We start from the raw sequence: 27,738 nt of genomic DNA, 5'->3' as shown, positions 1-27,738 counted from the left end.
TGAACTTGTTTAGCCTTCGAAGGTCTAGAATGGGCTTGTAGTCTTTGACAGTTCCTCGTTTTTGAACCAGGAAATATCGGGAGTACACTCCTTGATTTTTGTGAGTTGAGGGAACCTCCTCCATGGCCATTTTCTCTAGAAGGACGGGGACTTCGTCTCTTAGCAATTGAGTCTTGTAACGTGGAAGATGTTGCAATTGGGGGAACACCTGCGGAGGAGATTTGAACCTCAGCAAGTAACCATGCTGCACAATACTCAGCACCCATCTGTCTTTTGTAATCGATTCCCACTCTGTCAGATGATGAGAAACACTCCCTCCCACGGGAGTGGTGAACAGACATGGAGGAAGCAATGGCTCAGGGCTTAGGAGGTTGCTTAGAGGTAAACTGCTGTCTGTTATTGCCACCTCTTCCTCTGCCAGGACGACGCTGCTGGAACTGCGTCTTCTGCTGAGACTGGGATTGCCACTGAGGGGTTTGAACCCTCTGTTGGAAGGCCTTCCTGTCTCCTTGACGAAAGCGTTTCTTGAACTCCTTGCGCTTTTCTAATCCCACAGCTTTGACGGTGTCCATTTCAGCTTTCATTTTGGACATTTCGTCGTCCGTGTGTGGACCAAACAGAGATTTTCCATTGAAGGGCAAATTCAAAATCTTCTTCTGGGCATCTGGTTTGAGCCCTGTCAGGCGGAGCCAGGCCGAACGATGGGAACAAATACCACTTGAGTAGCCATGAGCTGCAAGGTCAGAGGCATCCACTGCGGAGCTAATAACTTGATTGGCTACCAGGCCTCCCTCCTGTAAAGTCTCCAGAAAATCTTGGCGATCTTCCTTGGGGAGCTTGTCTGTAAAGCGAGTCAGGGAGTCCCAAAGGGACCTGTCGTACCTTCCAAGCAAGGCAGAGGCACTCGCCACCTTCATAAAGGAAGAAGAGGTGTTGCATACCTTCCTTCCAAAAAAGTCCATAAGCTTGCTATCTTTTTCAGGTGGTACTGAGGAGGAAGTAGAGCCTGCATGGGACTTCATGGCAGCCGCCACAATGATGGAAACCGCAGGAGGATCCGATTGAGGAACAAGGGATCCTCTGCAGGAGCCTTATACTTTTTGGCTATCCGAGATGGAACAGATCCCACCACTGCTGGTGTGAGGAAAGTAGCCATAGCTGGTTCAAGGAGACCGGGAACCAGAGGCAGTAGAGGCCTGGGCGCTGTACGATGATGGAGGGTATCAAAAATCACAGAAGAGGGGGGCGTGGCTTGGCGGGCGAAGATGGCGGTCGCAGCCTTGTAGAGCTCCCGCCGGCCCAGACTTAATTCGATCATTTATCCTGACCCCCGAGCCCGCTGTTGGTACCCAGTGCTTGATTTCGATCTGGCGAAGTCTCCGGTCTACTTTGGTGTGTCGATCCTGCATTTCTTCCCTTCCTGTGATCGGAGGGAGGCGGCGGTGAAGTGCGGCCTGGTGACCGGCCGGAGACCGGGGGTCCTCGAGTTTCGCGACGCCTGGTGGCAGTTGCGATCTGGCATCCGCTACACCACCCTTGGCTCATCTTTCTGGCCGCGATCGTCTGGAGATCGGGACGGTGCCAATAGCTCCCACTCATCGGCTCTCCCCCTGTGTGACCAGCGAGCGGTGACGGCAAGGCGTGGCCCCGCGACAGTCTGGAGACGGGGTTCCTTGAGCCCCGAGGCGGCCGGTGACGGACTGGCGGACGGTGGTGGCATCCGATCTGCCTCTCCTGGCCCGGCCCACTGGATACGGCTGCCCACAGACCACGGAGCCACAGCTTCTTTTTGTACTTTGGACGGCCGCTCGTGGGGACGAGTGCGGGTGCGGCCTGTCCCGTCTGGGTGACGCCGGGACCTCGATTTTCGCGACGCCCGATCTTGGCGGCCGGCCCGCATTCCTCTCTGGGGCCTCATCTGGGCCGTCCCGTTCAGGACTTGACAGTGCCCGAGGGTTCGGGGGTGGTGTCCGCCCTGCCCAGCGTGTGCCATGACCAGGGACAGAGGAGGTGGCCCGCCTAAACATGGCCCCATCGATAAATTCACTGGGCCGAGTGGTGGCGCCGGGGCGGCCGGTGGCAGCGGTGGCCCTGGGCCGGACAATGCAGCTATACTGGCGGCCATCACCCAATCCCGAGACATGCTTGATGCCAAGATTGGGGCGGTTGGGGCGGATGTCACGCTCCTGCGCCAGGACCTCCGCAACGCGGTGGAGCGGATCGCTGGGGCTGAGACCCGTATCACGGAGACCGAGGCGGACATTGGTGGCCTAAAGAAGCGATTGGCGGAGGTGGAGAGCATCCAAAAGACACTGGCGGCCCGCGTGGAAGATGCAGAAGGGCGCGCGCGGCGCAACAACCTCCGCTTCATTGGCTTTCCGGAGCGGTGCGAGAAGGACAACATGGAGCGGTTCTTAACCGGGTGGCTGGAAAGCTGGCTCCCCGAAGGGGCACTGTCTACGTGCTTCGTGATTGAGAGGGCCCACAGGGCTCTGACCCAGCGGCCGCCGGAGGGCGAGCGCCCACGACCTGTCATCGCTCGCCTGCTGAATTATCATGACCGGGATGTTATCCTACGGGAGGCGAGGAACAAGGGCTCACTCGCCTTCGAGAATCATACTATCATGATTTTCCCGGACTACACGAAGATGGTACAGCAACAGAGGCAATCCTTCATGGACGCTAAGGCTAAGCTAAGGGGCCTCAAGCTCCAATACTCGCACCTGTATCCGGCTCGCCTGCGGGTGATATATCAGTCTCGGACTCATTTCTTCGATTCACCGGAGGAGGTGTTCCGCTGGACCGATGAGGCGGTGCGACTCAGGCCCCATGCCCAGCCGGGGCTGGACCCGGGCAGGTCCCAGGGATCGTCGCCGGAGCGGACGGATCGCCCAAACAGGAAGGGCCGCCATCGGAGGTCTCGCTCCAGGAAGAGATCGGCTTCCGCCAGTGCATCGCAGTCGGGTGGTGTCAGGGACTCGGAGCACTCCGATGCGGGCAGCTGAACGTTGCTGGGTCTGTACACACTTTGTATGCTGAATACTGAACTGCTCTGCTTTGGCTGGTGAGACTGTTTCATTCTGTCCTTGATGTGCCAGTCGGTTCCCATGTGAAGACTCCCGTTATTGCCATGGGGACACAGTGGGGCTCGGGGGGTACCATTTGTGGGCCTCAGACCCTCACGGATGTGAGTGTTGTTGGGGGGGTGGTGTGTGTGTCATTGTGGGGTTGTTGGGATCCATTGGTATGGCGGGCCCTGGGTCCTCTGTTTTGGACCCGGGTCTCTCCATGCCGCGACAGATACTTCAACGTTCTCTGAGGTATTGGGGTGGTGGGTGTGGGGCGTGGGGGAGAGTTCTGGTGTTGCGATTGTTGGGGGGGTTCTGGGTTGGGAAGGGGGTGCTGAGTTTGCGGGCTGGGTCCACACATGTCTGGGGCTTTGATTTTTGTTGATTTGCGGGTTGCACCAGGGTGGGAGGGGGGGCCGGATTCTGGACTGTGTATTGACAATGGCTGATACTGCGACTATGTCTCCTTCAAAGACCCTGCGGGTGGTGACATGGAATGTGCGGGGTATCCTGGATAAGATCAAGCGTGGGGCTGTGCTGCGGTGGGGGAAGAGGGAGATGGTGGATGTACTCCTGCTCCAGGAGACTCACATGCTGGGCTCCAAGGCCCTTAGCCTTCAGAGGTTTGGGTATCAACAGGTTTATCATGCTGGCTTTATGAGGGGGTCACGGGGGGTGGCCATATTGGTACACCGTAGGGTGGCTTATGTTCATGAGAAGCAATGGATTGATCCTCAGGGTAGGTTTGTCTTTATTAAAGGCCTGCTGGGTTCCGAGCCGGTGGTCTTTGGAAGTGTGTATGCCCCTCCCCCCCTGCAATGGGCATTGTCTGAGCGGCTGTTTGCGCTGTGGGACGAAATCCCCGAGGTCCTAACCATGGTGGGGGGTGACTGGAATGAGGTCATGGATGTGGGCCTGGACCGCCTGAGGCGAGCACATGTAGTGTTTGACCCCCCCCCCCGCGGCTGCTCCCACCCGATTGTGTGCGACTGTGCGTAGTCTGGGCTGGATTGATGTGTGGCGGCATTTTCATCCCGCAGTGCGGGCCTTCACGTATGTATCGGCGGTGCATGGGTCCTTCTCGAGCCTCGATTATTTGTTTGTACCGGGTGCCTGTCTGAGCCGTGTCAGGGATGCCGCAATACTCCCCAGGGGCCTCTCAGATCATTCCCCTGTCCTGGCCACCGTGTCCCTCCCCTCTAAACGGCAACCCTTTCGCTGGCGTATGTCCGCCTGGCAGCTGCAGCGGCCGGAGTACGTGAAGCATTTACGCGAAGCGATCGATCACTTCTGGCGCGAGAACTTGGTGGGGGGTGTCGATGCAATTGTTGTGTGGGAGGCGCTGAAGCCTACGCTCCGGGGCATTGATATAACTTGGTGTGCGGCTGCTCGGCGGGAACGTCGGGAAGCCATTGTGACTGCAGCGGCCCGCGTGGAGGAGCTGGAGCAGCGTGGTCGGCTCGGGGGTGACGAGGGCGTCGTGCGACAGCTCCTGCAGGCCCAGCAGACGTATGCCTCGGTTCTATACGAGGAGGCCCGGCAGGCGTGGCTCGCCACGCGCAGCAGGGTGTACCAGTGGGGCGATAAGTCCTGCACCATGTTGCATAGGCTTTGCCAGGCGACTTTCCAGCCTCTAGAGCTGCCCGGTCTTACGGCAGAGGACGGCTCGGTCATGACCGACCCGGGTCTGTTGGCGGCTAGCTTTGCCCGCTACTACGAGGCACAATACGCTCCTCGTGACCCCTTGGTGGAGGGCGAGATTGCCTCCTACCTGGACGACCTGCTCCCACAGGCAGTCCCGGATGAGACTAGAACGGCCTTGGAGGCCCCGCTCACGTCCGAGGAACTTGGGGAGGCCCTTGGCCAGTTGAATACTGGGAAGGCGCCCGGCCCGAGCGGTTATCCTGCCGAATTTTATAAAAAGTTCCACGTCCAGCTGGGACCCCACTTTCGCAGTGCTCTGGAGGCGGCGCGGACTAGGGGCGAGCTGCCACCTGACTGGCGTCATGCCGAGATTGTGGTCTTTTTGAAGCCGGTCAGGGCGCCGGACCGGCACGACTCTTACAGGCCGATCTCTCTTCTCAACATCGAGGCCAAGATTCTGGCGAAAGCCCTGGCGAACCGTCTTCTGCCCCACATCGCCGACCTGGTCCACCCTGACCAGGCCGGGTTCATGCCGCGCAGGGCCACCCGGCATAATATCTGGCGGGCACAGGCGGCGATCGACGCAATGGGTGCTAGGGATGAACAGGCCGCACTTCTTCTTGCGGACATGGACCGAGCTTTTGACTCGGTGAGTTGGGCGTATTTGTTCACCTTGTTGGCCCGCCTCAATCTAGGGCCTGTCTTCTTGTCCTATGTTCGTCTCCTATACACCAATGTTACGGCGTCGGTCCGTGTGGCCGGCGCGGTCTCTGGGCGCTTTCAAATCGGACGTGGTACTCGACAGGGCTGCCCGCTGTCCCCCTACCTGTTCGCCCTGGCCATGGAGCCCCTGGCGTCGCGGATACGAATGGATGCCCATCTACGTGGCTTTGTCTGGAACGATAACCTAGCAGATAGGATTGCGCTATATGCGGACGACGTCCTCCTGTTCCTCACCGATCTGCGGCGCTCGGGTCCCCGCGTTCTGGAGATCATGCGGGGGTTTGGCGAGGTCTCAGGGCTTCACCTTAATTTGACTAAATCGACCCTGTGGATTCTGGATGGCGGAGTGGTTGCCGACCCATGGGCCGCCGAATTGCGTGTGGCGACGGACGGCCTGAAGTATCTGGGCGTCTTCCTCTCGACTTCGCGGGCCGTGGCCTGGGCACGCAGTGTCTTGCCGGTGTGGGAACGGGTCCAGACAGATGTCAAAACGTGGTCCAGGATGCCCCTCACGATCTTTGGGAGGTCGGCCATCTTTAAGATGGTGGCGCTGCCGAGGCTGTTGTACCAACTCCAAAACTTCCCGCACCCTATTGGCATGGAGTGGTTCCGCCAGGTGAACTCTGTGCTGAGCCGCTTCCTGTGGGATGGCGGTGCAGCCAGGGTGGCCCTGAGGACGTGCTTTCTGTCCACATACTGTGGTGGTTTGGCCACATCCGACCTCCTCTCCTACTACCAAGCGTCACACCTGCTTGTCCTCAATGAATGGTGGTATGGGGATAGGAGTGACCCGGCCTATGCCCTGGAGAGACATCTTATGGGAGACCGCACGCTCCACACTATTCTCTATTCGGCCCGTATACGCCGTGGGTTGCCGTCGGTAACTAAAGTGGTATTTGCAGTGTGGCGGCAGTCTCTGCGCCGCATGGGTTGGTGGGGCAAATTAACAGCTGAAACGCCGCTGTGGCACAATGGCATGCTCCCGGAACTGGCGGCCCTGGCCGGGTTTGAGGGTTGGGAGGCTATTGGAATTACACAACTGGGCCAGGTCGTATCAGGTGCCACCCTCAAGTCCTTTGAGGAACTCCGTGTGGAGTTCCAGATGCCTCAGTCCCAGTTCTTCCGTTACCTCCAGCTGCGGCATGCCCTTGCCCCGAGCATTGCCGGTCTCGACTCCCTGCCGGAGTTCAGCCCACTTGAGGCGAAAGTGTTTATGGGAGACTTGGGAGACAAGAAGGTCTCTAGGATCTATCAGTCACTTGTTATTCACTGCTCCTCCACTCTCAGCTCCCTTCGGGAGGCATGGGAGGTAGACGTGGGCGCCCTAGATGAGGACGATTGGAGGGAGGCGCTGGAGTCCCCGCGCGGCACCGCTGTTGCGGTTCGGCTCCGCCTGATACAATTCAAATACCTGCATCGTGCCTATTATACACGTGAACGTCTGTGGAAGGCTGGTTTGATTGCGTCATCGGAGTGCCTGCGCTGTGGGGAAGTGCCTGGCTCCCTGCTACATACGGTGTGGTCGTGTGGTCGCCTGGCTGGATTCTGGAGGGGCGTATGGAGTTGCCTGGCTGAGGTCCTGGGCTGGGATCTTCCTCGAACCCACCGGCTGGGCCTGCTGCATATCATGGAAGGGGTTGGGGGCAACATGTATAAGCGCCATCTGTTGCTCCTGGGCCTGGTGGTGGCCAAGCGTGACCTGGCTCGGGCATGGAAATCTGTGAGGGCCCCCCCCCTGTCTGCATGGAAGGCTGGGCTAGATTACTTCATGGGCCTTGAAAAACCAGTCTTTGAGGCGCTGGGCTGCCCACGCAAACATTTCAAGATCTGGAAGCGGTGGGCCGACTACCGTGGCCTGTCCTTGGAACCCCCGGCGGAGCAGGAGGAGGACATTTGATCGCAGTGACACTTCTGGCCCGAATGGCAAAGCCCTGGTTGCATTATACCTGCTTCTTCTATGTACATCGTCTTTGTGTTGCTCTCTGTACATGTGTGGTGGGGGGGGGTGTTGGGTGCGGGTGGGGGTGTAGTTGGGGTTGGGGTAGGCTGCTAGGGCATCTTTAAAGCTGAGCTTCATTAGCACTTGCTTCATTGATTACTATGTATGTCACTATTACATTGATACTGTTGTGGTGATCTTGGTGTGTGAAGATACCACATTCTTGATACTCTTCTGCTCAATAAAATTGGTTGTGAAAAAAAATCACAGAAGAGGGAACCACTGGAGAGTTCAGCGTGATATTCAGCTTCTTTGCTCCCCTGACCAGTACATCGGAGAAAGTCGAGAGGTCATTGATTGGAGAGACTCGGGAAGGGGGCGTAGAGGAATAGGTCGAAGAATAATCTCGGTAAGACGACCTAGTCGAGGACGACCTTGTGGAAGATCTTGTACGCCGCCTCCTATGGAACCTGTCACGATTCCTGCTGTGACTGTCCCTAGACCTAGAACGATGTCTTGATGGAGACCTTGGTCTTGGCCTGATTGGAGATTTTGGTCTGACAGGTGTCTTTGACCGCACTGGAGAACGTGATCTGACTTGCGATCTCGGCCTGGGTGACCTCCTGGGACTCCGAGGAGATCTAGCTGGTCTGGCTGGAGTCTTTGCCTTAGAAGGGGAATATGTACGGGAGTAATCCGAGCCCGGACTACTCTGTCCAGATACAGCCCCTTGAGGATGTTGAGAAATCAAGCTTCCCGCTGATCTGGGCGTAGATTCTGGGGAAACCTGCACAATGTTCAAGCCAGGAGATGATGATGATGATTTTCCTCCTGAAGTCTTAGAACCAGGTGACTCCACCTCTGCCGTCACTTTATCCTTCGACGGCGAAATCCTCGACGTCGAAGAAGTCTGGGTGACTAGCGGCGTCGAGCGGTGTCTTGAATCACGTTGTGAAAAGCTCGACTGAGAACCTCGACGTCGATCTAGAGACCTCGACGTCGATCTTCCTCGACGTCAATCAAGTGGAGGTACTTCATGACGTCCAGTCGACGTGGTCTCGACGATGATCTTCCTCGACGTCGCGTCGACGGTGACCTTTCCTGGCGTCGACCTCCTTGACGTCGAAGGGTGGGATCTGACAGTCCCTCTCGACGGCAGCCCGCTAGCCAGCGGCGACCTAGATGCCGTCCTAGCTCTCGATGCCGATCCCTCGATGCCGAGTGTCTCGACGTCGACGGAAGCCTCGACGTCAACACAGACTTAGAAGTAGCAGCAGCCATGGACTTCGAGCCCGAAGCATGGTGCCTCAACGCCGACTTACTTGACTGCGGCGGAGATCTTTGACGCCGTGAAGATGATCTGGGCCTTTTCGACGGCATCCTCGACGTCGACGGAGATCTTCGACCTTCATTCCTCTTTCTGGAGACAGGAGAGGTGGAATGACGCCGTTTTTGGACATGCTTGCTTGTAGGAGACGATCTAGGGGCTGTGGAAGCACCCACCTGGTGACTTTTGTCCATCTCCTGCATGGCATGAAGTCGAATCCTCTGCCTGTCGCGAAGAGTCCGACTTTTAGATTTTTTACAATGATGGCACTGATCAGGAATGTGTGAAGATGGAAGGCACACAATACACACAGAATGTGGGTCATTCAGAGCCATCTTTTTGTCACAAGAAGGACATTTCCTAAAAAGAGCAGGCATTCTGACAGGAAATTCTTGTTGGTTACCACAGAAAAATATTTGAGAAAACTCTCAAAAAACCAATTTCAGTTGAAAACTGAAGAGCTCAAGCTCCAGGATCCTCACAGAAGGAGCCGGAAAAAAGAACTGACCCAACTGTCACCTGTGGTGCACCATGGGAGCAGGGGGTTGCCTTCAGGTCTTAAAGGCACGGTACCCCTACTCTAATGCCTTAAAGGCAAGGTGTCAGTTTTTCTCTGTTTGCTTTATACTCTACTGCAGCCTACTGGCAAATGCCTGCAATTACAGGTTTTCCTATGGCAATAAAGCATTGTTGTATACAAATGTTTTCTGCTCTCTTTCTTCCTTAGGGTTTGGAAGAGTACTACTGTATGTATGCTAATTTATGTAATTTTGCGGCAATTTTGCCAGTTAGAAAATGTTTTTTAGGCTGCAAATATATGTTTCACATATATATACATATATATTTATATGTATTTTCTATATGCTCCGGGATCCCGCACATGGGCGGGGAGAATTCATAGATTATGACTATTGATGAGTATCCCCTGGATGAAAACTACCAGTGCTTAATTTGTGAAAGGATGAGTGCCGGCGCCGAAAGCACTGCCTAGAAGCCCGCAGCTGGTTGCAGTTAAATGTCAGCGCGCCGAGTACCAAAGCCCTATCTTGCCTTTAATCTCACTCCTGCAGGTCGCTGCTGTCTATCTCTTTCTGAGGGTTATCAGTCTTTCTCCAACTGTCTTTCCCATTTCTTGCTCCTGGGAAAACGTCTGCTGAGAAAGAATAAGTCCGTCCCCCCAAAAAATGAGTGCGGGACGGTGGCCACCACCGGCTCAAATTAAGCACAGCGCCTGCTCTACTTGGCAATTGAATTGTTGATTCCAATTTGTTTTTCATTAAAGTGGGACAATGGAGTGGGAGGCGAGGGGAATGGTGACTCCGGAACACAAATGGCCTGTGCAAATAATCGAAACCCACCCCATCCTGCGCCCCACAGGCGGTTCCTTTTGCATGGTAATGGGGTCTCTCCAGAAAGGCTCAAACACATGGACTTCAAGACGCAAGATGGCTCCGTCACTCAGTTGCCCAGACAAGGCAGCAGCTTCTCTCTGCGCAGTCTTGCCAAGAGGCATTTAGTCGCTGGATGCCAGCTGTGCATCACTGAGGTGTGGTGGGGTAGGGTAGGGTAGTATTTGATTAAGCATTGATATTTGAAGGTAAATCATGTGTACTGTGATGCAATATAATCTTGCACTGTGAGAAACTGGTCGAATTGACTCCGACCACAACAAGCATTCACTGTGACTAGAAGGACCTATTTAAGAGTTCGAGCGAATGTGACTCTTCTTGTAGGAATGTGTGTGTCTACTTACAAGGAGCTATGGCAGACAGGAAGCTCGCGCGACCTGTTCCGTTTACTCGCGTGCCCATCTCTTGTCTCCTGTCTCCCTTGGCTCCTTGTAAGCAGAACTGATTGCAATAGAGTCTTGCAGCGACGATCGGTTCGCGATCCGTTCGCAGGTGCAAGACCTAAAAAACTACAATTTGGCATTAGTCAGGGGAATATGCCTACTCCACAGAATGGCATAGCTTTTTTTGTATATTCAGAGACAGCTGTAAAAATTAGAAAATAAGTAAACCTGATATCCAACCTTTGAAGGCAAATTCTCCCGGAGCACTATGGCATGTCCTTTTTCTTTCAGGACATTGTGAAGGTAGAGATCTTCATCAGATGTTGTGTCACACAGAAACACGTGGAGAACTCCATCCAAGTACTCATGTACTATGGCCACCAGCGGCTTTGGGTCACAGAGATACTTAAAGCACTTAATGGCAGCAGGCTTCCAAAATGCCTGGGAAAAAAAAGAAAAAAGAAAGATTAAAGCATCAAGTACAACAAGAACGCTGCTTGATGAAAGCAGCAAGTAAGAAAGAATTTATGAGGTGATTGTCTCTTTTTAATCTGGTCCTGTTAATGAAACCTCTTGCTATACTAACTGGTACTCTTAATCCCACAGCCCAGTATCCTAAACCCAAGCTCAAGTATACATGGTCTAATCAAACCCAGAGCACAGCCTCAGCCCCTAGCATACCTTTTTGTTTGTACAGGTGGATCTAGAGCCAATAAAGACAACAATCACGTTTTGGTTTTGATGTTGAATGGCTAAGAGTGTCAGTGCTGCTACGGTGAGAAACTTGTACTCACTCCAACTTTTCAACACTTTTAGACCTACATATGTGAGTGTTAATGACGCATTTTCGGCTTTATCATTGGTAGAATGAATTCTGGACCAATAAGATAAACATTTGTTAGCATTTCTATAATACAAAAGAATATACGCAAACCAATCCATCTAGAAATAAGATTATTTGTTCATGACTAAATAAACAGGCCCTCAATTGACAAACAATTGGTTAGACTACAAAACTCTTTTCACATCCAGAACATGTAACGAGGAGTTATTTTGGGAGAAAGTTTGAAGGGAAATAATCTGGTAAACGTCAAATTCTGACAACACTTTCAGGAGGAATCTCAGATGAGAACTGATGACGTTTCCCTACTGCAAGACTGCATATGAGTGATTACAGCAACTTGCCAGAGTCTCAATGGCTCTGAGGGCAGAAATGATACTACAAAGAATACAGCTTTCAAGGATAAATGCTGCAGGGTAACTTTTATGTAATTATGCAAAAGGAGGGCAGATCATTTTTTTTCACATTTTGGGAGAATTGTGTTAAGCTCCCATGAGGGTCTCCTTAATAGAGGAAATACTTTAATCCCTTCCAAAAAAGAAAAATCATTTATCACAGGCACTGTGAAAAAACAAGAGGTTTGAGAAAGACTTTTACAGAAGCCGTAATGGCTGCTCAATGCATATTTACTGACGAAAATGTCAGCCCTGCCCTGGCTACATAGAGAGGATTGAGAAGTATTCCTCCTCCTGGCACTTGCTTGGTTTAAAATTCTTCTAATTACCCCCGCTGCAGAATCTCTTTCATTTAATAGCATAGGAAGCTGTGGTAAAAGGGTGGCTAGCCTCATTCATGATGCTCCCAAATGTCTATATTGCAAGAGGTTAGGAGACAGGCAGCCATGTTCAAAAGAGAAGGGTGGAATGCAGGATATGACCCCCGAATTTGAAAAGAAGGTCCAGTCAACATGGCTGCCTGTTGTATGGCTAAGTATCATCCAATCTCGGACGATCAACATCATGATGACTGAAGGAATCAGATTTATCAAATGAAATGCGAACATAAACAACTTTAACCAACTGGTAGGGCATTCAACAGTATGCACTTAGGGTAAAGCGTAGGAAGCCTAGTTGGGATATTTTTTGTTTTCTGTGTTTGTGAACAGATCTACCTCTGGAAATCCCTATTTGCAGAAGTGTTGTCTAGCATTTTTTTGTTTCGTACCAACTTGTGGTTTTGTTGGAAAATTCTGCCTCTGAGTATTTAACTCCTTGGAGATAGACTACTGTAGTGTGGAAATTGTTGGCAATATGCAGTTCCAGATAATTTGAGCTTTGAGAGACAAAGTTTGAACTGTGTTCCTCCCTGCTTGTTCATATAATACATTGTGGTTGTCTGTTGGAATAAATAGTGACTTTGATTTGATAGCTGGAAGGAAACATTTGAGACCCTAGTGGAAAGCCCTCAGCTCCAAGAAGTTGATCTGGTAATACCTCGGACCATATGCCTTGAATTTTCAGCTGATTTATGTGCACGCCCCATTCCAGAAGGAAGGCATCCATCACTATAGCCTTAAGGCATAACCTGATGTCACAGGATATCTTTTAGAAAGTTCTCCCATCAGCAGAACCAAGGGAAAGATTGGGGTTTTGAGTTGGTCTTTTTAGCTGTATGAGAATTACCACCACTGATCCTTCAGACACTGTTTTAATAGTCTCATTGATAACATGCTGGAGGAGCTATGAAGATGCTTGGTGCCATGAACTGCAGAAGAGAAGAGAGCTGTGGTATAGTCGAGTGCAAAGTCTTTAGAAGACTGTGACACTTCAAGCAGATATAAGAAAATCTCTATATCTAAGGATACACTTATGGCGACTATATATGCAAGCATGCTTCTAGAAAATTAAATAAGTAGAACAAAACCTATTTCGACAAAGTGATATATTCTGAGGTGTAGGTGATGTAGAATTGACACTGTCATTTGGAAGCGCTCTTGGACCTCCTGAAAGGTGGAAGCTTTATTGCACACATCCAGTCCTCATAGGTAAATATGATGAAGGGCCATCATTTAAAATATTTAAATTTGTATCCATTCCTAGCGCTGGACCATTCTTTAGAACCAGAAAGACGCAGGAATAAATGGTTGTTACTTTTTGGAAAGGAAGGGCCTTCTCCACAGCTTTCATTTGCAGTAGGATGTTCACCTCCTGCTGAAGTAGGTCTTGTCTAAAGTGGAGACTTTATGCTAAAGGAGAAGACTTGAACCTCAGCATATACAGTATTCTGTACTCTTCTGCTATTTTCCAGTCTTCCAGATGATTGCAGAGGCTTTCTGCCACCAGAGGGGTGAGTGGAATATGGAGAAATAGAAGAGTTAATGCTTGGCAGGAGGATTTTTTACTGCAGAGGGAAATTTGGAGTACACTTATACGACTTACTGATGGATGCACAACAGAATAACGAAAGCCTTTAGAACAAAGGCTTTTACAATGCCAGCGTGGAGCAACAACTATGCCCTAACAACGTCAGTATTTACAACGAAATACGGTATCACGCTGCCACATAGGTAATTATTCAATCTGCCGTTTCCACGAATGCCAATAATAACCATATTTTTACAGCGCTTACCGTAAAATGCCAAATGGCATTACATAATAAAGCTTATGTTTTTGAAAAACGCATACTGAAGCATCTTGTTACTACTGTAGTCATATCTTTTCTTAACAATTTAATTTCAGGCAAAGTGTATGTATTATTATGAAAGTGTTACTGCATGCGCTCCCCGCCTGCGTCTCTGTCAGCAACCAACAGCATCGCTGCACGAAAACAACTAGGAACAGTAAGCGAATTGCTGACTCCAGTGCTTCTCTATAATTAAACCCCTTGAGAAGGTGTTGTAAAGTGTCACTGCAAGACTGTTCTTAGTTCTATTACCGCTGTACAGATTTGCCACAATTCTGATGTGGAACATTGCACGAAGTTTCAAGGAGAAGTAAGCATGGTTGAAATGTTTAGTCCCAAAAGCAAGGCGGTGAGGACAAACAAAAGTGTGCACTAAAGTCACTGTTCAGTCCTTTTCTTTAAAGTTTTCAAAGAAGACGCTCAACTCTCCGTAGACCACCACTCTTGGCCACAATCCTCAAAATTAAACCACAAAAATGGAAAGGAACGTCATATAGTAATGTCCATATCAACAATTTATTATTGTATTTCTTCAGCAAACAGTAAGCAGGCCAAGTTCCAATAAAATATTCCAATTTTTATTACAAAACTGTTGCAGATGAATCAATATGTTACATATTCATGAAGTCTTTCCAGCCTATGCGTTTTGTTCTATACCGGACGCCATCAGTTCTCTTTATTCAAATATTACAACCAGTATTGATAGATTTCATTTTTAATAATCATTCAGTTGGTTTCTTCTTGTACTCCATTCAATTAAGCATAAATGAGGAACAATTCTAATTATATATATTAATCTTGAAATGTTGCTGTGTAAACGCTGAAGAAAATATTTATTAGCGCAGTGCTTGCTCTCTGTTATGCTCTCCTTGTTCCATTTCCATTTCTGCTGTGGGATTCTGTTTCCGCTTGAGTAAAGGAAAGTTAACTGCTTTTAAAGAGTACAGCATTTTGCCGCATGTGGAAAGTTTTAAGGACGGTGATACTGTTTCCCGTTGTGAGAGAGAATTGAACACTTTACGTTACGTACACCCATAGCCCTAAAACCGCCCCTTAAGCACCAACGCCCCACACAGTATTTTTAGGTCAAGCCAAGCGCAGCGCGCAAGTGCTGCTCTATGGGAGGCTTCTTGTGAGCACTCCAAAGTTCCCTGAGACTTGTCCATGTAGGTCTGGCAACTCCCACACATTCAATTGGCCTTTGCGTGTGGCTTTCAATAATGAAAGCACGCAAATGGCCAAAGACAGGTTTATGTCCCGCCTCTTCTCTAAACATTCACTCCCATGGCGTTTGGGTCTAAGGAGCAAGCAGTGGCACACAGGTTGGAAGCTGAATTCCTCCCTTGTTGTTGTGGATCATGTTACTAATTAACACAGCACGGTCGCTTTCACTTTCGCTGCCGCGCTTGTTTTCAATGCCCCCATACATCACTTGTGAAGACTGTGGGTCTTTGGCATCTACTGCTGGAGTCGGATGCGCCAGGTCCTTCCATCCTCCACCGCCGCTGCTGAATCTACGGGGTGCCGGGAGAATGGACTAGTAGAGCCACCTGCTGATTGCATACCGACGGCCAGGTGAGAGTGCACTGTGTGGAGGTGGACACATCACGTTTCCTTCCCGTGGGTGCAAACCGCTCACAGCCACATGCGTTGCTCGGCACAACCCAAGAGCCGGGCAGTGTGAGCGTGAAGGGGGATCGTCTTCATGCCACTGTGTGCTCACGCAGGTGGAGCACAACTCACTCATTGGTCTGCAGTTTTTTTGCTTCCTATAGCAGGCGGTATGAAAGGGGGGAAATGGACGTGTGGTGGTAGATAGATGTGGAGTCGCACTTAGTTTAACTGACAATATGCTTTGGCATCTCATTCATGTTTGGCTTTATCTTCAGGCTCTTGAGGAGGTTTTGTGTGTGTTTTTGATTGACATATCCATGCCCGCAGGTTGTGGGTTATTTCTGTGGTGCCTGCATGTTATGCCTATACATTTTGTGCGGTGGGTTGTTGCTAGGTGCGTGTGATGTGCTCGTGATGGCCACGTTAACTGTCAGCTGCCCGTGTTTTTTCTGTGTGGAAAGCATACTGAGATACTGTAGTGAATGTGGGAGAAAGTGCAATGATTGTGTAGTTATTTTTACTGTGTTCACGATTTCCTGTGTGATTGATTTCCATCATCGTTTTCAGATCCCTCAGGCAAGTAGTTGTGTGTCTGCTTACCTTACGGTGTGTGCACATATATCTGTGTGTTAGGTCACCTACGTGCCGTAAATCCAGTGTTTTCTTTTGGAGAAAAGCAGTTCCGACCCTCACACATAGGAAGTTCCTTGTCATTTCTAGAGCTGCCATCAGCCTAGCGCCACGCCCCCTTTCTAGTAGAGCCATCTCTGCTGTGCAGGGGAATTCGTGGGCTACACATCAACAGCCCCGGTACCCCTCTGCCTGTGAACGTGATGTTATTTTTCAAAGGTCCTCTAAAGTAAACCGATCACTGTCTTGAGGCAAGTGTAATGCTTTTATTTATCCCTTTAAACATTGGGAGGTTTGTAAACATTGCTTTGTATGACATACCCCATTTGTATCCATTAAACTACTTTTTACGTTATCTTTTATGCGTTCCTGTGCATCCACTCAGGGTGCGCACGGCTGCCTGAGCAGCGGCACCTCACAGGGGCAGCTTAAAACACGAGCACAGAGGGACACTACGTTTCAGAATGGGAGGTGCTCAGGGCGTGACCCGGTGAGTTTTCGTGCTCTATTGATGTCACAAAATAAAGCGAGGTCCGGGGCTAAGGAAATCGGCAGTAGAGTGGAGCGGTGACGCCCACTCGGAGCCTCCTCCCTTCCGGCCACAAACACATCCATAGAGGTTTCAAATGCTTGGATTAGTGCGCATCGCCCTCCCCAGTCAGAGAAACGTACAAAGTTAAAAGATGAATCTAGCCGCCACCCGTGGTTTACGGCGCAAGGAGAGCAAAGTATGCTTCCTAATTAGCTACTGTTTTCTGCAGAAATGTTGCAAGAGTGGCAGTGCCTAGAAATGGTTAAGACAATAGGCCGCCCTACAGCTGGTCGTTTCGGGAGTAACCGCCATGCAGAGCCCTGTTCCCAGCATTTTGCATTGGCCCTGATTCTAAAAAAAATTATCTTTCAATGCCTCCTTACATCACATGTGAAGACTGTCTAAAATGGAAGGCGGGAGCTCCAATTTGAAATAAAGTGGCTTCTGAGGCAGCATTTAAACTGACACGAGTCTTACTGGAACAACCTGTTCCCTCGGCTACAAGGAAGGACTCCTGCGAGGCTTTTTAGGTTGAGCCTAGCTACTGCGTAAGCAATCGCTATGCGAGAGATTATGTAGGGGCTCCAGGAAGCCTAACAAGAGGGCTTTGGAATGCGGATTATGGCCAGTGCAAGTGCGCCAGGCGCACGCTCACCATTTGCTCCCCCATCCACCCCCATCAGACTTGAAAGGAAGCTGCTCGCACACCACCATTTGTCTGAGACTCGGCATCAGACTTCAAAGGAAGCCGCTCCCCTGACTCCCCCTGAAATCAGACTTCAAAGGAATGCGCTCCTGAACTTGCTGGCCTCGCTCTCGTGAGCCTTTATTTACTTGATGCCACGGCCTCCATAGCTGCACCTCTCTCTTCTTTGCCGTCTTTTATCTTACTCCATCCTCTTTGCTTAATATTACACTTTCTCTATTCCTTCACAACTGCCCCCCCCCCCACCACAGAGCACGTCTCCCGGACGTGTCATCGCTTTCACTTTTACTCCCGTGTCTCTTTAAACACAGCTCGCACTGTGCTTTCTAGTTTAAAAGCTTGCAAGTGTGCGTGCCTTTTTCTTCAACTAATAAAACTATTTGTGCTAACTGTACTTATATAATAACAAGAGGAGCTTAGAGGGAAAATAAAGGGTACTATTAGGGAAAGCCCTCCACTCACTGAAATGCAATCCAAAAATTCCCTGTACCCAGAATCTGAGTTAGCGATTGTCTTATGGGCATGAGAATAGGTTCCACTGGAATTTTTAATTATAAAATTCCGGATATACCTCTTCGTAATTCTCTAAGTAGGTATTTTATTATCTCTAATGCCCTGCTATCCCAAGCAACATATTACTTGTAAATACTAAAGAAAAAGGAGGGAGGTTCACTATGTATTCAACTCGGCGCGACCAATGTAGTCAGCCCTAGATAGGACTATACTAACATCCACACTCACACAATTCGTACCAGAAAAAAGTTGTGGCGGAGAGGAAGGCACCTCACGGGCGAACACCCTCGGGGCAAATTGGTCAGATGTTTACCAAATATTGTGCCCCTTTCTCATCATAGGTGGCCATTCCTATTTCCAGAAAATGTGAATCAAGTGAAAAAAGAAAAGATAAAGAAAAAGTGCAGAGAAAGGAGCTTTAGAGCATAGCCCCTGACAGAGTGATAGTAAAATCAACAGTCAGACCTATTGGACAACTTTATTACTGACTGAGGTCTGGGCTGCTGAGTTAAAAAGGCTGGTAGCTTATTGCCGCATACCACTACCGGTAGTGGTATGCGGCAATAAGCTACCAGCCTTTTTAACTCAGCAGCCCAGACCTCAGTCAGTAATAAAGTTGTCCAATAGGTCTGACTGTTGATTTTACTATCACTCTGTCAGGGGCTATGCTCTAAAGCTCCTTTCTCTGCACTTTTTCTTTATCTTTTCTTTTTTCACTCGATTCACATTTTCTGGAAATAGGAATGGCCACCTATGATGAGAAAGGGGCACAATATTTGGTAAACATCTGACCAATTTGCCCCGAGGGTGTTCGCCCGTGAGGTGCCTTCCTCTCCGCCACAACTTTTTTCTGGTACGAATTGTGTAAGTGTGGATGTTAGTATAGTCCTATCTAGGGCTGACTACATTGGTCGCGCCGAGTTGAATACATAGTGAACCTCCCTCCTTTTTCTTTAGTATTTACAAGTAATATGTTGCTTGGGATAGCAGGGCATTAGAGATAATAAAATACCTACTTAGAGAATTACGAAGAGGTATATCCGGAATTTTATAATTAAAAATTCCAGTGGAACCTATTCTCATGCCCATAAGACAATCGCTAACTCAGATTCTGGGTACAGGGAATTTTTAACTAACTGTACTTATAGCCTTCCCCAAAATGACTCTTTTTCTCTCAGCCATAAAAACAGCGCACGGGGACTTGCAGCGTGCAAGTTTCCCGGCACCAGCGCCGAAAGGGTGCAGCGCATTCTCTTGCTAGAAAATGGGGGCAGATCCTTCATTTCCGTGCTTCTCTCTTAGTCAGCCTCCATGCACTGGTGATAACCCCTTGCAAGTTACAAAATGTCTTCTCTGTGACTCAGCTTTCCAGAATCCCCTCCAACTTTGAGCTCGCTATAAACATTCTGGGCTTCAATTCGATGTTTTACATTGTTGCAGAATTCATTTTTCTTCGAAACATCAATTATCTTTCACTACCCGAAAAGATAACACTCTTTTGCTACCTCTGTGTACTATTTCTTGTAACATACGTGTGGGATTATTTCACACTTTAGTGTTCCTCTTCGCCTTTAATTGTTTAAGTATGGTGTCGGTTTTATTTTCATTTCTTTCCCAAATGCACACAAATTTCCCCTGTATCTTTAAAGACGTGAGTGAAGCAGTTTAATATATAGCATGGTCTAGCACCTTCATTTGTATATGATTGGCACCACATTCACTTTAAGCGCGCCTTTAATTGTTTATGTATGGCGCCGCTTTTATTTTCATTTCTTTACCGAACGCACTCAGCAGCCTGTTCTTGCCCAATCACCCCGTCCCACTGTTCACTGTTGAGAGATCTCTGTCCTGTCTGACCCTCATCTACCCACCCCATCTCCACTATTAACCATTTTCCTTGCTACTGTCTCCTGAGCGCCCCTCGCTTGTCACAGCAGACACTCTCTAAGACATGTAACCTTTTAAAGTCAGCATCTACAATGCAATAGGTCTACCATTACTGAAAATTTTAGCTATTGCTGTAGCAGTATTATTTGCAAAGCCAGTATCTCAAACTTTCAATAATGCAAGCTCTATTGCATTGCAAATACTTCTGATTTAATGTGGAGTGGGAAGCAAGATAACGACTAGCGCCTCCTTGAGACCCATCGGCGGGCTCCTTGTTTACCTTTCCCTTCGTAAAGTGTTCACCTGTTTATTAACTCCTAGCTATCGCCTCGCTATACTTGTGAGATCCCTCATGACTGCGCAATCGGCCCACATCTGGAAACTCCTAACAAGCTCCATATGCTTTCGCTTGTTGAACGTGCGTTCTGTTCTGTATTTCTCTCAGCACTGTCCTGAATTTAACCACTTATAAACATGTTTTTGTTGTCGACATTCCTGAAGTATCATACACTCTTTCCCTTCTTGGTACTGACTCCAGGGCACTTGCCGTGCAGTGAATCTAAGCCAAATGCCGGATTTATCCCAGCAGCCAGCTTCTCTCCTGTTCCAGCAATGTTTCACCAAATGCTTAGTTTGATTACTGTCCTTTCTTTATTTTCTGCCATTGAACGCACGCGGCAGCATTTTGAAGGTGCAGAAAGTGAATTATTTACACAGAATCGGGATTTTGAATTTAAAGTGACAGAAAGGTGAGGGACTTTTGCGGGAAAAGAAGCGCTGGTGTGAATTGGTATCGTCCTATTTCACTGAAGCGCCCAACTTATAACTACTGCAACTCAAGCGCATGTCACTTGTTACATCCACGTTCACCACCATGTCCACTGCCACCATGTCCACCGCCACCACGTCCACCGCCACCACGTCCACCGCCACCACGTCCACCGCCACCACCACGTCCACAGCCACCACCACGTCCACAGCCACCACCACGTCCACAGCCACCACCACGTCCACAGCCACCACCACGTCCACTACTACGTCCACCACCACCACGTCCACAACCACCACCACTACGTCCACCACCACTAAGTCCATCACCACTACGTCCACCACCACTACGCCCACCAACACCACGTCCAACACCACCACACCCACCTCCACCACGTCCACCGCCACCACATACACCAGGTCCACCACCACAGCCACGACCACCACAGCCACGACCACCACTACCAAGTCCACCACTACCACGTCTACCTCCACCACCACGTCCACCACCAAGTCCACCACTACCACGTCTACCTCCACCACCACGTCCACCACCAAGTCCACCACCACGTCCACCACCACCACGTCCACCACCACCACCACCACGTCCACCACCACCACGTCCACTAGCACCACGTCCACCACCACCACGTCCACCACCACCACGTCCACCACCACCACGTCCCCCACCACATCCACCACCACCACCACGTCCACCACCACCACATCCACCTCTACAACCACCACGTTCATCTCCACCACCACCACGTCCTCCTCCACAACCACCACGTCCACCTCCACCACCACGTCCACCACCACCACCACGTCCACCACCATGTCCACCACCACCACGTCCACCACCACCTCCACCTCCACCATGTCTACAACCACCACCTCTACCACCACGTCCACCGCCACCAGCGCCAAGATGCTCCTTCCGGAGCGACCGTTGCGCTCTATAAATACCCCTACAAATTACAAATTACCACATCCACCGCCACCACGTCCACCACCACTACGACCTCCACCACCACCACCCCCTTCAACACCACCATGTCCACCACCACCACCACCACCTTCACCACCACTACGCCCACCACCACCATGTCCAGCTTCACGTCCACCACCACCATGTCCTCCACCACCAAGTCCACCACCACCACGTCCACCACCACCACGTCCACCACCACCACCTCTACCACCACGTCTACCGCCACCACGTCCACCGCCACCACGTCCACCGCCACCACGTCCACCGCCACCACTACGTCCTCCACCACGTCCACCACCACCACTACGTCCTCCACCACCACCTTCACCACCACTACGTCCACCACCACCTTCACCACCACTACGTCCACCACCACCTTCACCACCACTACGTCCACCACCACTACGTCCACCACCACGTCCACCACCACCACGTCCACCACCACCACGTCCACCACCACCACGTCCACCACCACCACCTTCACCTTCACCACCACTACGTCCACCACCACCATGTCCACCACCACCACGTCCACCACCACCACGTCCACCACCATCACGTCCACCACCACCACGTCCACCAACACCACGTCCACCAACACCACGTCCACCAACACCACGTCCACCAACACCACGTCCACCAACACCACGTCCACCAACACCACGTCCTCCAACACCACGTCCTCCAACACCACGTCCTCCAACACCACGTCCTCCAACACCACGTTCACCAACACCACGTTCACCAACACCACGTTCACCAACACCACATCCACCACCACCATATCCACCACCACCATGTCCACCACCACCATGTCCACAAGGCTAACTCACTCTATCTACCTATCGCCCTCACTCTATCTGTCTGTCTGTCCCACTCTAGCTATCTGTCGCCCTCACTCCATCGCCCTCACTATCTATATATCTAGCTATCACTGGCAGACTCCTGCAGGATTACCACCACACCTACTCCACCACCACCATGTCCACTACCACATCCACCACCACCACGTCCACCACCACCACGTCCACCACCACCACGTCCACCAGAACCACGTCCACCAGAATCACATCCACCAGAACCACGTCCACCAGAACCACGTCCACCAGAACCACGTCCACCAGAACCACGTCCACCAGAACCACGTCCACCACCACCACGTCCACCACCACCACGTCCACCACCACCACTACGTCCACCACCACCACTACGTCCACCACCACTACGTCCACCACCACTACGTCCACCTCCACTACGTCCACCACCACTACGTCCACCACCACTACGTCCACCTCCACCACCTCTACGTCCACCACCACTACATCCACCACCACTATATCCACCACTACTAGATCCACCACCACTACATCCACCACCACTACATCCACCACCACTACGTCCACCATCACTACGTCGACCACCACTACGTCCACCACCACTACGTCCACCACCACTACGTCCACCACCACTACGTCCACCACCACTATGTCCACCACCACTATGTCCACCACCACTATGTCCACCACCACTACGTCCACCACCACTACGTCCACCACCACTACGTCCTCCACCACCATGTCCTCCACCACCATGTCCTCCACCACCATGTCCTCCACCACCATGTCCTCCAGCACCATGTCCTCCAGCACCATGTCCTCCAGCACCATGTCCTCCACCACCATGTCCTCCAGCACCATGTCCTCCACCACCACATCCCCCACCACCACCACCACCACGACCACCACCCTGTCCAGCACTGCCACCACCACAGCATCACTCAGGGGCACCACAACATCACCATGCGCTACCACAGCATCACTGAACGCCACAGCATCACTCGTCGATACCACAACATCACTCAGCGCCACCACAGCATCAATCTGTGCAACCATTCAACAACTGGTTCAAATATGTTCTCTCAATATTTCAAGCTTTATTACAAATGTCACAAAAAGATGTTAATATTTCACTTCTGTTCTTGGATTTTTGTCACAATAAAATACACTGAACATAATCTTCACAAAAGTTATTTACAAAAGTTTAAGCTATTGCCATTATAAATTACAATAGCTTTTATTATTTAAGTATTAATTATTGATTTCAACAATCTTATTAGCAAGAAAAAAAAATAAAAGCCATTATTATTTGTAATATCAATACATCTAAGTCACGTAAATACAACACATATTGCATTACAAATGCTATAGGTGTCACATTTGCGAAAGTTAAAACTATTGGCATTGTAAATGACAAAGCTATTAATTTCGCTATTTTCAAAAGCAATAGCTCAAACTTTCCTAATGCGAGACCTATTGCATTGCAAATGCTTGTTTCACTTTTGCATTGCAACCTGAGCGTGTAAACTAGAGCAAGAGCAGGACGGCTGAGTCACATTTCACCCAGAGCGGGCTCCAGCATCGAGAGAAGATGTGCCCGCCCCCACCAATCCTCTTTGTGCCAGAATCGGGATTGAACCTACAAATTAGAGATGCCTGGTCACCATTCACTTCTGCCTTTGCGCTCCGGTTTGTGAAATGGCCCCTAATTGGACTCTGTGAGTAGTCGTCCAGCCCTCCATCTCGGAGTACCATTGAGACAGCCTTCTGTTAGGATTTCAGAGCGGGTACGCCTGGCAAAGTTGTCTCTATAATGTCCTGCACGGCTAAACACTTATGCGGTCCCAAAGGTGAGACTTATAGGCTATGCCAATGCTTGTTTTTCGTTGTAAAGAATATTGTTGTAATGCCATTCATGGTTATAATCCAGCGTTGTAAAGCCTCAGTTGGGATTCAGGCTTCGCTGTTAAGGCTTCTCGTTCTTAAGCCTTCTTTGTAAAGGACATTTCCCATTGAGTGGTACCATTTCATACAATGGAATAGTCTTGGAAGGTGTGATGCAGTGCTACACCATGGTACCAACCTGCTTTGGTCAGGGTGAATGAGTTGGGGTATACTATGTACTATATGATTCATAACACCCTTGATTAAAATGTTGTAATCTATGTCCAACATCAGTAATGATTGAAAGGAGGTTGGATCCAACACCTTTATTTTGCTTGGAGATTGGTATTATTAGAGCTTGTCTTGAGATGATTTTCCTGACAGTAGGACTAGAGTATATATTTTACTAGGTCTAGCCAGAATGATGGCTTATATTTTAGGATACTCAGCTCAAACGCCGCCCAGGCCTGGTGTTTTACCATTTGCCAAGCTTAAAATTGCAGAACTTGCTGTTCTACAGTTATTTCTTTTAACTTCTGTGCTTTCTGTTGATAACAGCTGCAAATTAAATCGCTCTAGATATTGCTTTGTGTATCATTCTTCTACCTTTGTGTCTGCATTGTACATTGTATTGTAGTCTTGATATAAGCACAGTTTATTTCATATTGTAAGTATACCATAGCCTGTTTTATTCATGTAATGGGAGCATTTATCTTCTCTGCTCCAGGAGATCTAATAATCACCAAGCCTGTCTCCCTCAATATACTTCTTAGTCATGTATTTACTCTAATCAAGATTCTTAGAAAGTGCTTCTTTTTGTTTTGGCCCCTCATCATTGTTTGTGGACTGATGCTGTTTTCTTTTTAATAACACTTCGTTCCAGTCCCCAGTGTATGTGCTCTGATCCCTAAAACATGGCAACATTAGCTAATCCCCAACTGACATGTTTAACTTTTTAGTAAGTCCATAATATATAGTTAATATATAAATGGTGAGGTGTCCAAAATTAAATGTCACTTGTGGACTGCTGCACGTATAGTCCAATTCTCTAACCACCAAGGAAACATGACTAGAAGCCTAAATGTGTTGCATGACTCCTGCAAGATTTATATCTACAGGTAGACCTGTCAAAATAAACCTTTTGACAGAATGGAAAACTCTACTTTTTATTAGAAAGCAAGTCACCTCAAAGTAGGTCTTGTCGCCATCAGGGTAGGGTTCCTGGTATTTAAAAGTAGAACCATGTAATAATTTAGTGTTTGCACATTCCTACAGTGATCAGGCCACTAAAGCAATTTTCACTGTTAGTGCTATAGCTAGTTCTGTGAAGAAAAATCAAAAGTGCCATTCACATGTTATTTCCGTATCTTTTATTTGGAATAAGCTAAATAAATGGTTCAACCATTGTTTTTAATATGTATTAAAAATCCAATTTAACAGTGAAGTTGGAATTTTGAGAATTAGCATTAGCCTGCCTGCAGCGGGCCTGTCGCACAAGTTACTACTAACGATATATCTGTAAGAGACATTAGTTAGTGATAGATTCCTTACCTTAGAATATCCCCAGGCGTCAGACTGGATCCGGAAACTTTTGCGTAGCAATACCCCTGCGCGTCGGTAGGCGTCTGCGGCTCCGCGTCCGTCGTCGGCGTCGTTAGCGCCGGAATGACGTCATCGGAGTACTTAGACGCCGCCCATGCGCACTGACGTCAGTTCTGATACACAGCTTTTCCGCGCCAGATACGCAGAGCCATGATAGAACCAACACTGGTGCCATGAAACTAGGGCCCTGAAAGGGGATGACCGTAACCCTAGATATCGGTTCGCCGAACGGGGAGGATGGGTGGGCCGGTAAGGAATCTATCACCAACTAATGTCTCTTACAAATATATCGTTACACAAGTAGTAACTTGTGCATCTGAAAGAGACACGTTAGTGATAGATTCCTTACCTTAGAATAGATACCCCAGCAATACCAACCCCGGTGGTGGGTCTGCGAACCAATAATCACACCAGAAAGTCCTGGAGGACGGAACGGCCAAAGAAGCCATCCCTCCAGACTTGACTGTCCAGGCAGTAGTGTCTAGCGAACGTGTGCAGCGAGGCCCACGTGGCTGCCTGGCAAATGTCCTGTAAGGGGACTCCTCGGCCCAGGGCAGTTGTAGTTGCCGTGGCCAGAGTGGAATGATCCCGCAAACCAGCAGGGGGCTTTTTTGTCATGGAGTAACATGCCTGAATACACAAGATGATCCACCGCGAAATGGTCCTCTTGTGTACTGCCTTTCCCTTCTTCGCGCCCACGTAACCAACAAAGAGTTGGTCATCCACCCGGAATTGGCGTGTGCGATCTAGATAATAGGAGAGCGCACGTTTTGGATCAAGACGGTGGAGCCGCTCTTCCTCTTTCGAGGGATGTGGAGGCGGAAAGAAGGTGGGCAAAGTAATGGACTGCCCGATGTGGAAGGCCGTGACAACAAAGGCAGGAAGGAAGGTCGTGTACGCAACACCACCTTGCCTGGATGAACAGATAGGAAAGGTGGAGTAGAAGAAGGAGCCTGGAGCTCACTCACTCTCCTGGCAGAGGTGATGGCAACCAGGAAAGCAATCTTCAGGGTAAGAAGACGGAGAGGACAGTTATGGAGCGGCTCAAAGGGAGCACACATTAGATAAGTGAGTACAAGATTCAAGTCCCACTGGGGCATCACAAAGGGAACAGGAGGGAACATATGTGTGATGCCCTTCAGAAATCTATTTACAATGGGGGACTTGAATAAGGAAGGCTGATCAGGTAGCCTTAAGAAGGCGGAAAGAGAAGAAAGGTACCCCTTAAGAGTACCCAGAGCAGAGCCCTGCTGGGCAAGGGAAAGAAGGAAGAGCAGAACTTCAGAAAGGGGTGTAGAGAGAGGATCCACAGCCTTTGCTGTGCACCATGCCACAAATCTGTTCCACCTGCAGGCGTATACCAACTTTGTGGAGGGCCGCCTGGCTGCCAGAATGATATCACAGACTTCAGGAGGCAAGTCAAATGGCCTCAACTGTCGCCGCACAATCTCCAAGCTTGTAGGTGGAGACTGGACAGGTTCGGGTGCAGGACCGTCCCCTGCTGCTGCGACAGAAGGTCCTCCCGAAGAGGCAGACGAATCGGGGGATCGACTGACATGCGGAGTAGCTCGGGATACCAGTATCTTCGTGCCCAGTCCGGAGCCACAAGGATAACCTGGGCCCGGTCGCGCCTGATCTTCTACAGCACTCTGGGCAGAAGTGGTATAGGCGGAAAGGCGTACAATAGACCGCAACTCCACCCGCGACGAAAGGCGTCTCCGAGCGAGTGCTGCCTTGGAAATTCCAACGCGCAGAACTGATGACATTGCGCGTTCTCTTCTGTGGCGAATAGATCTAACCAAGGCTCTCCCCATTGCTG

At 49.8% G+C, this 27,738-nt stretch overlaps 1 protein-coding gene across 2 annotated transcripts in view; it reads right to left on the bottom strand.

The window, feature by feature from the left end:
- The window catches only part of TDRD5 (tudor domain containing 5), a 1,550,608-nt gene that overhangs the window by 510,474 nt on the left and 1,012,396 nt on the right, over positions 1–27,738 (bottom strand). For both annotated transcript variants that reach the window (XM_086955296.1, XM_086955303.1), the window contains exon 10: positions 10,734–10,934. In XM_086955296.1, the coding sequence (XP_086811422.1) occupies positions 10,734–10,934 (201 nt within the window). The remainder of the gene's footprint in view (positions 1–10,733; positions 10,935–27,738) is intronic.

This window comes from Lissotriton vulgaris, chromosome 1_1 (genome assembly GCF_964263255.1).
Source record: "Lissotriton vulgaris chromosome 1_1, aLisVul1.2, whole genome shotgun sequence".
NCBI lineage: Eukaryota > Metazoa > Chordata > Amphibia > Caudata > Salamandridae > Lissotriton > Lissotriton vulgaris.
The sequence above is the reverse complement of the archived record's forward strand: the minus strand, read 5'-3'. Positions and strand labels throughout refer to the sequence as shown.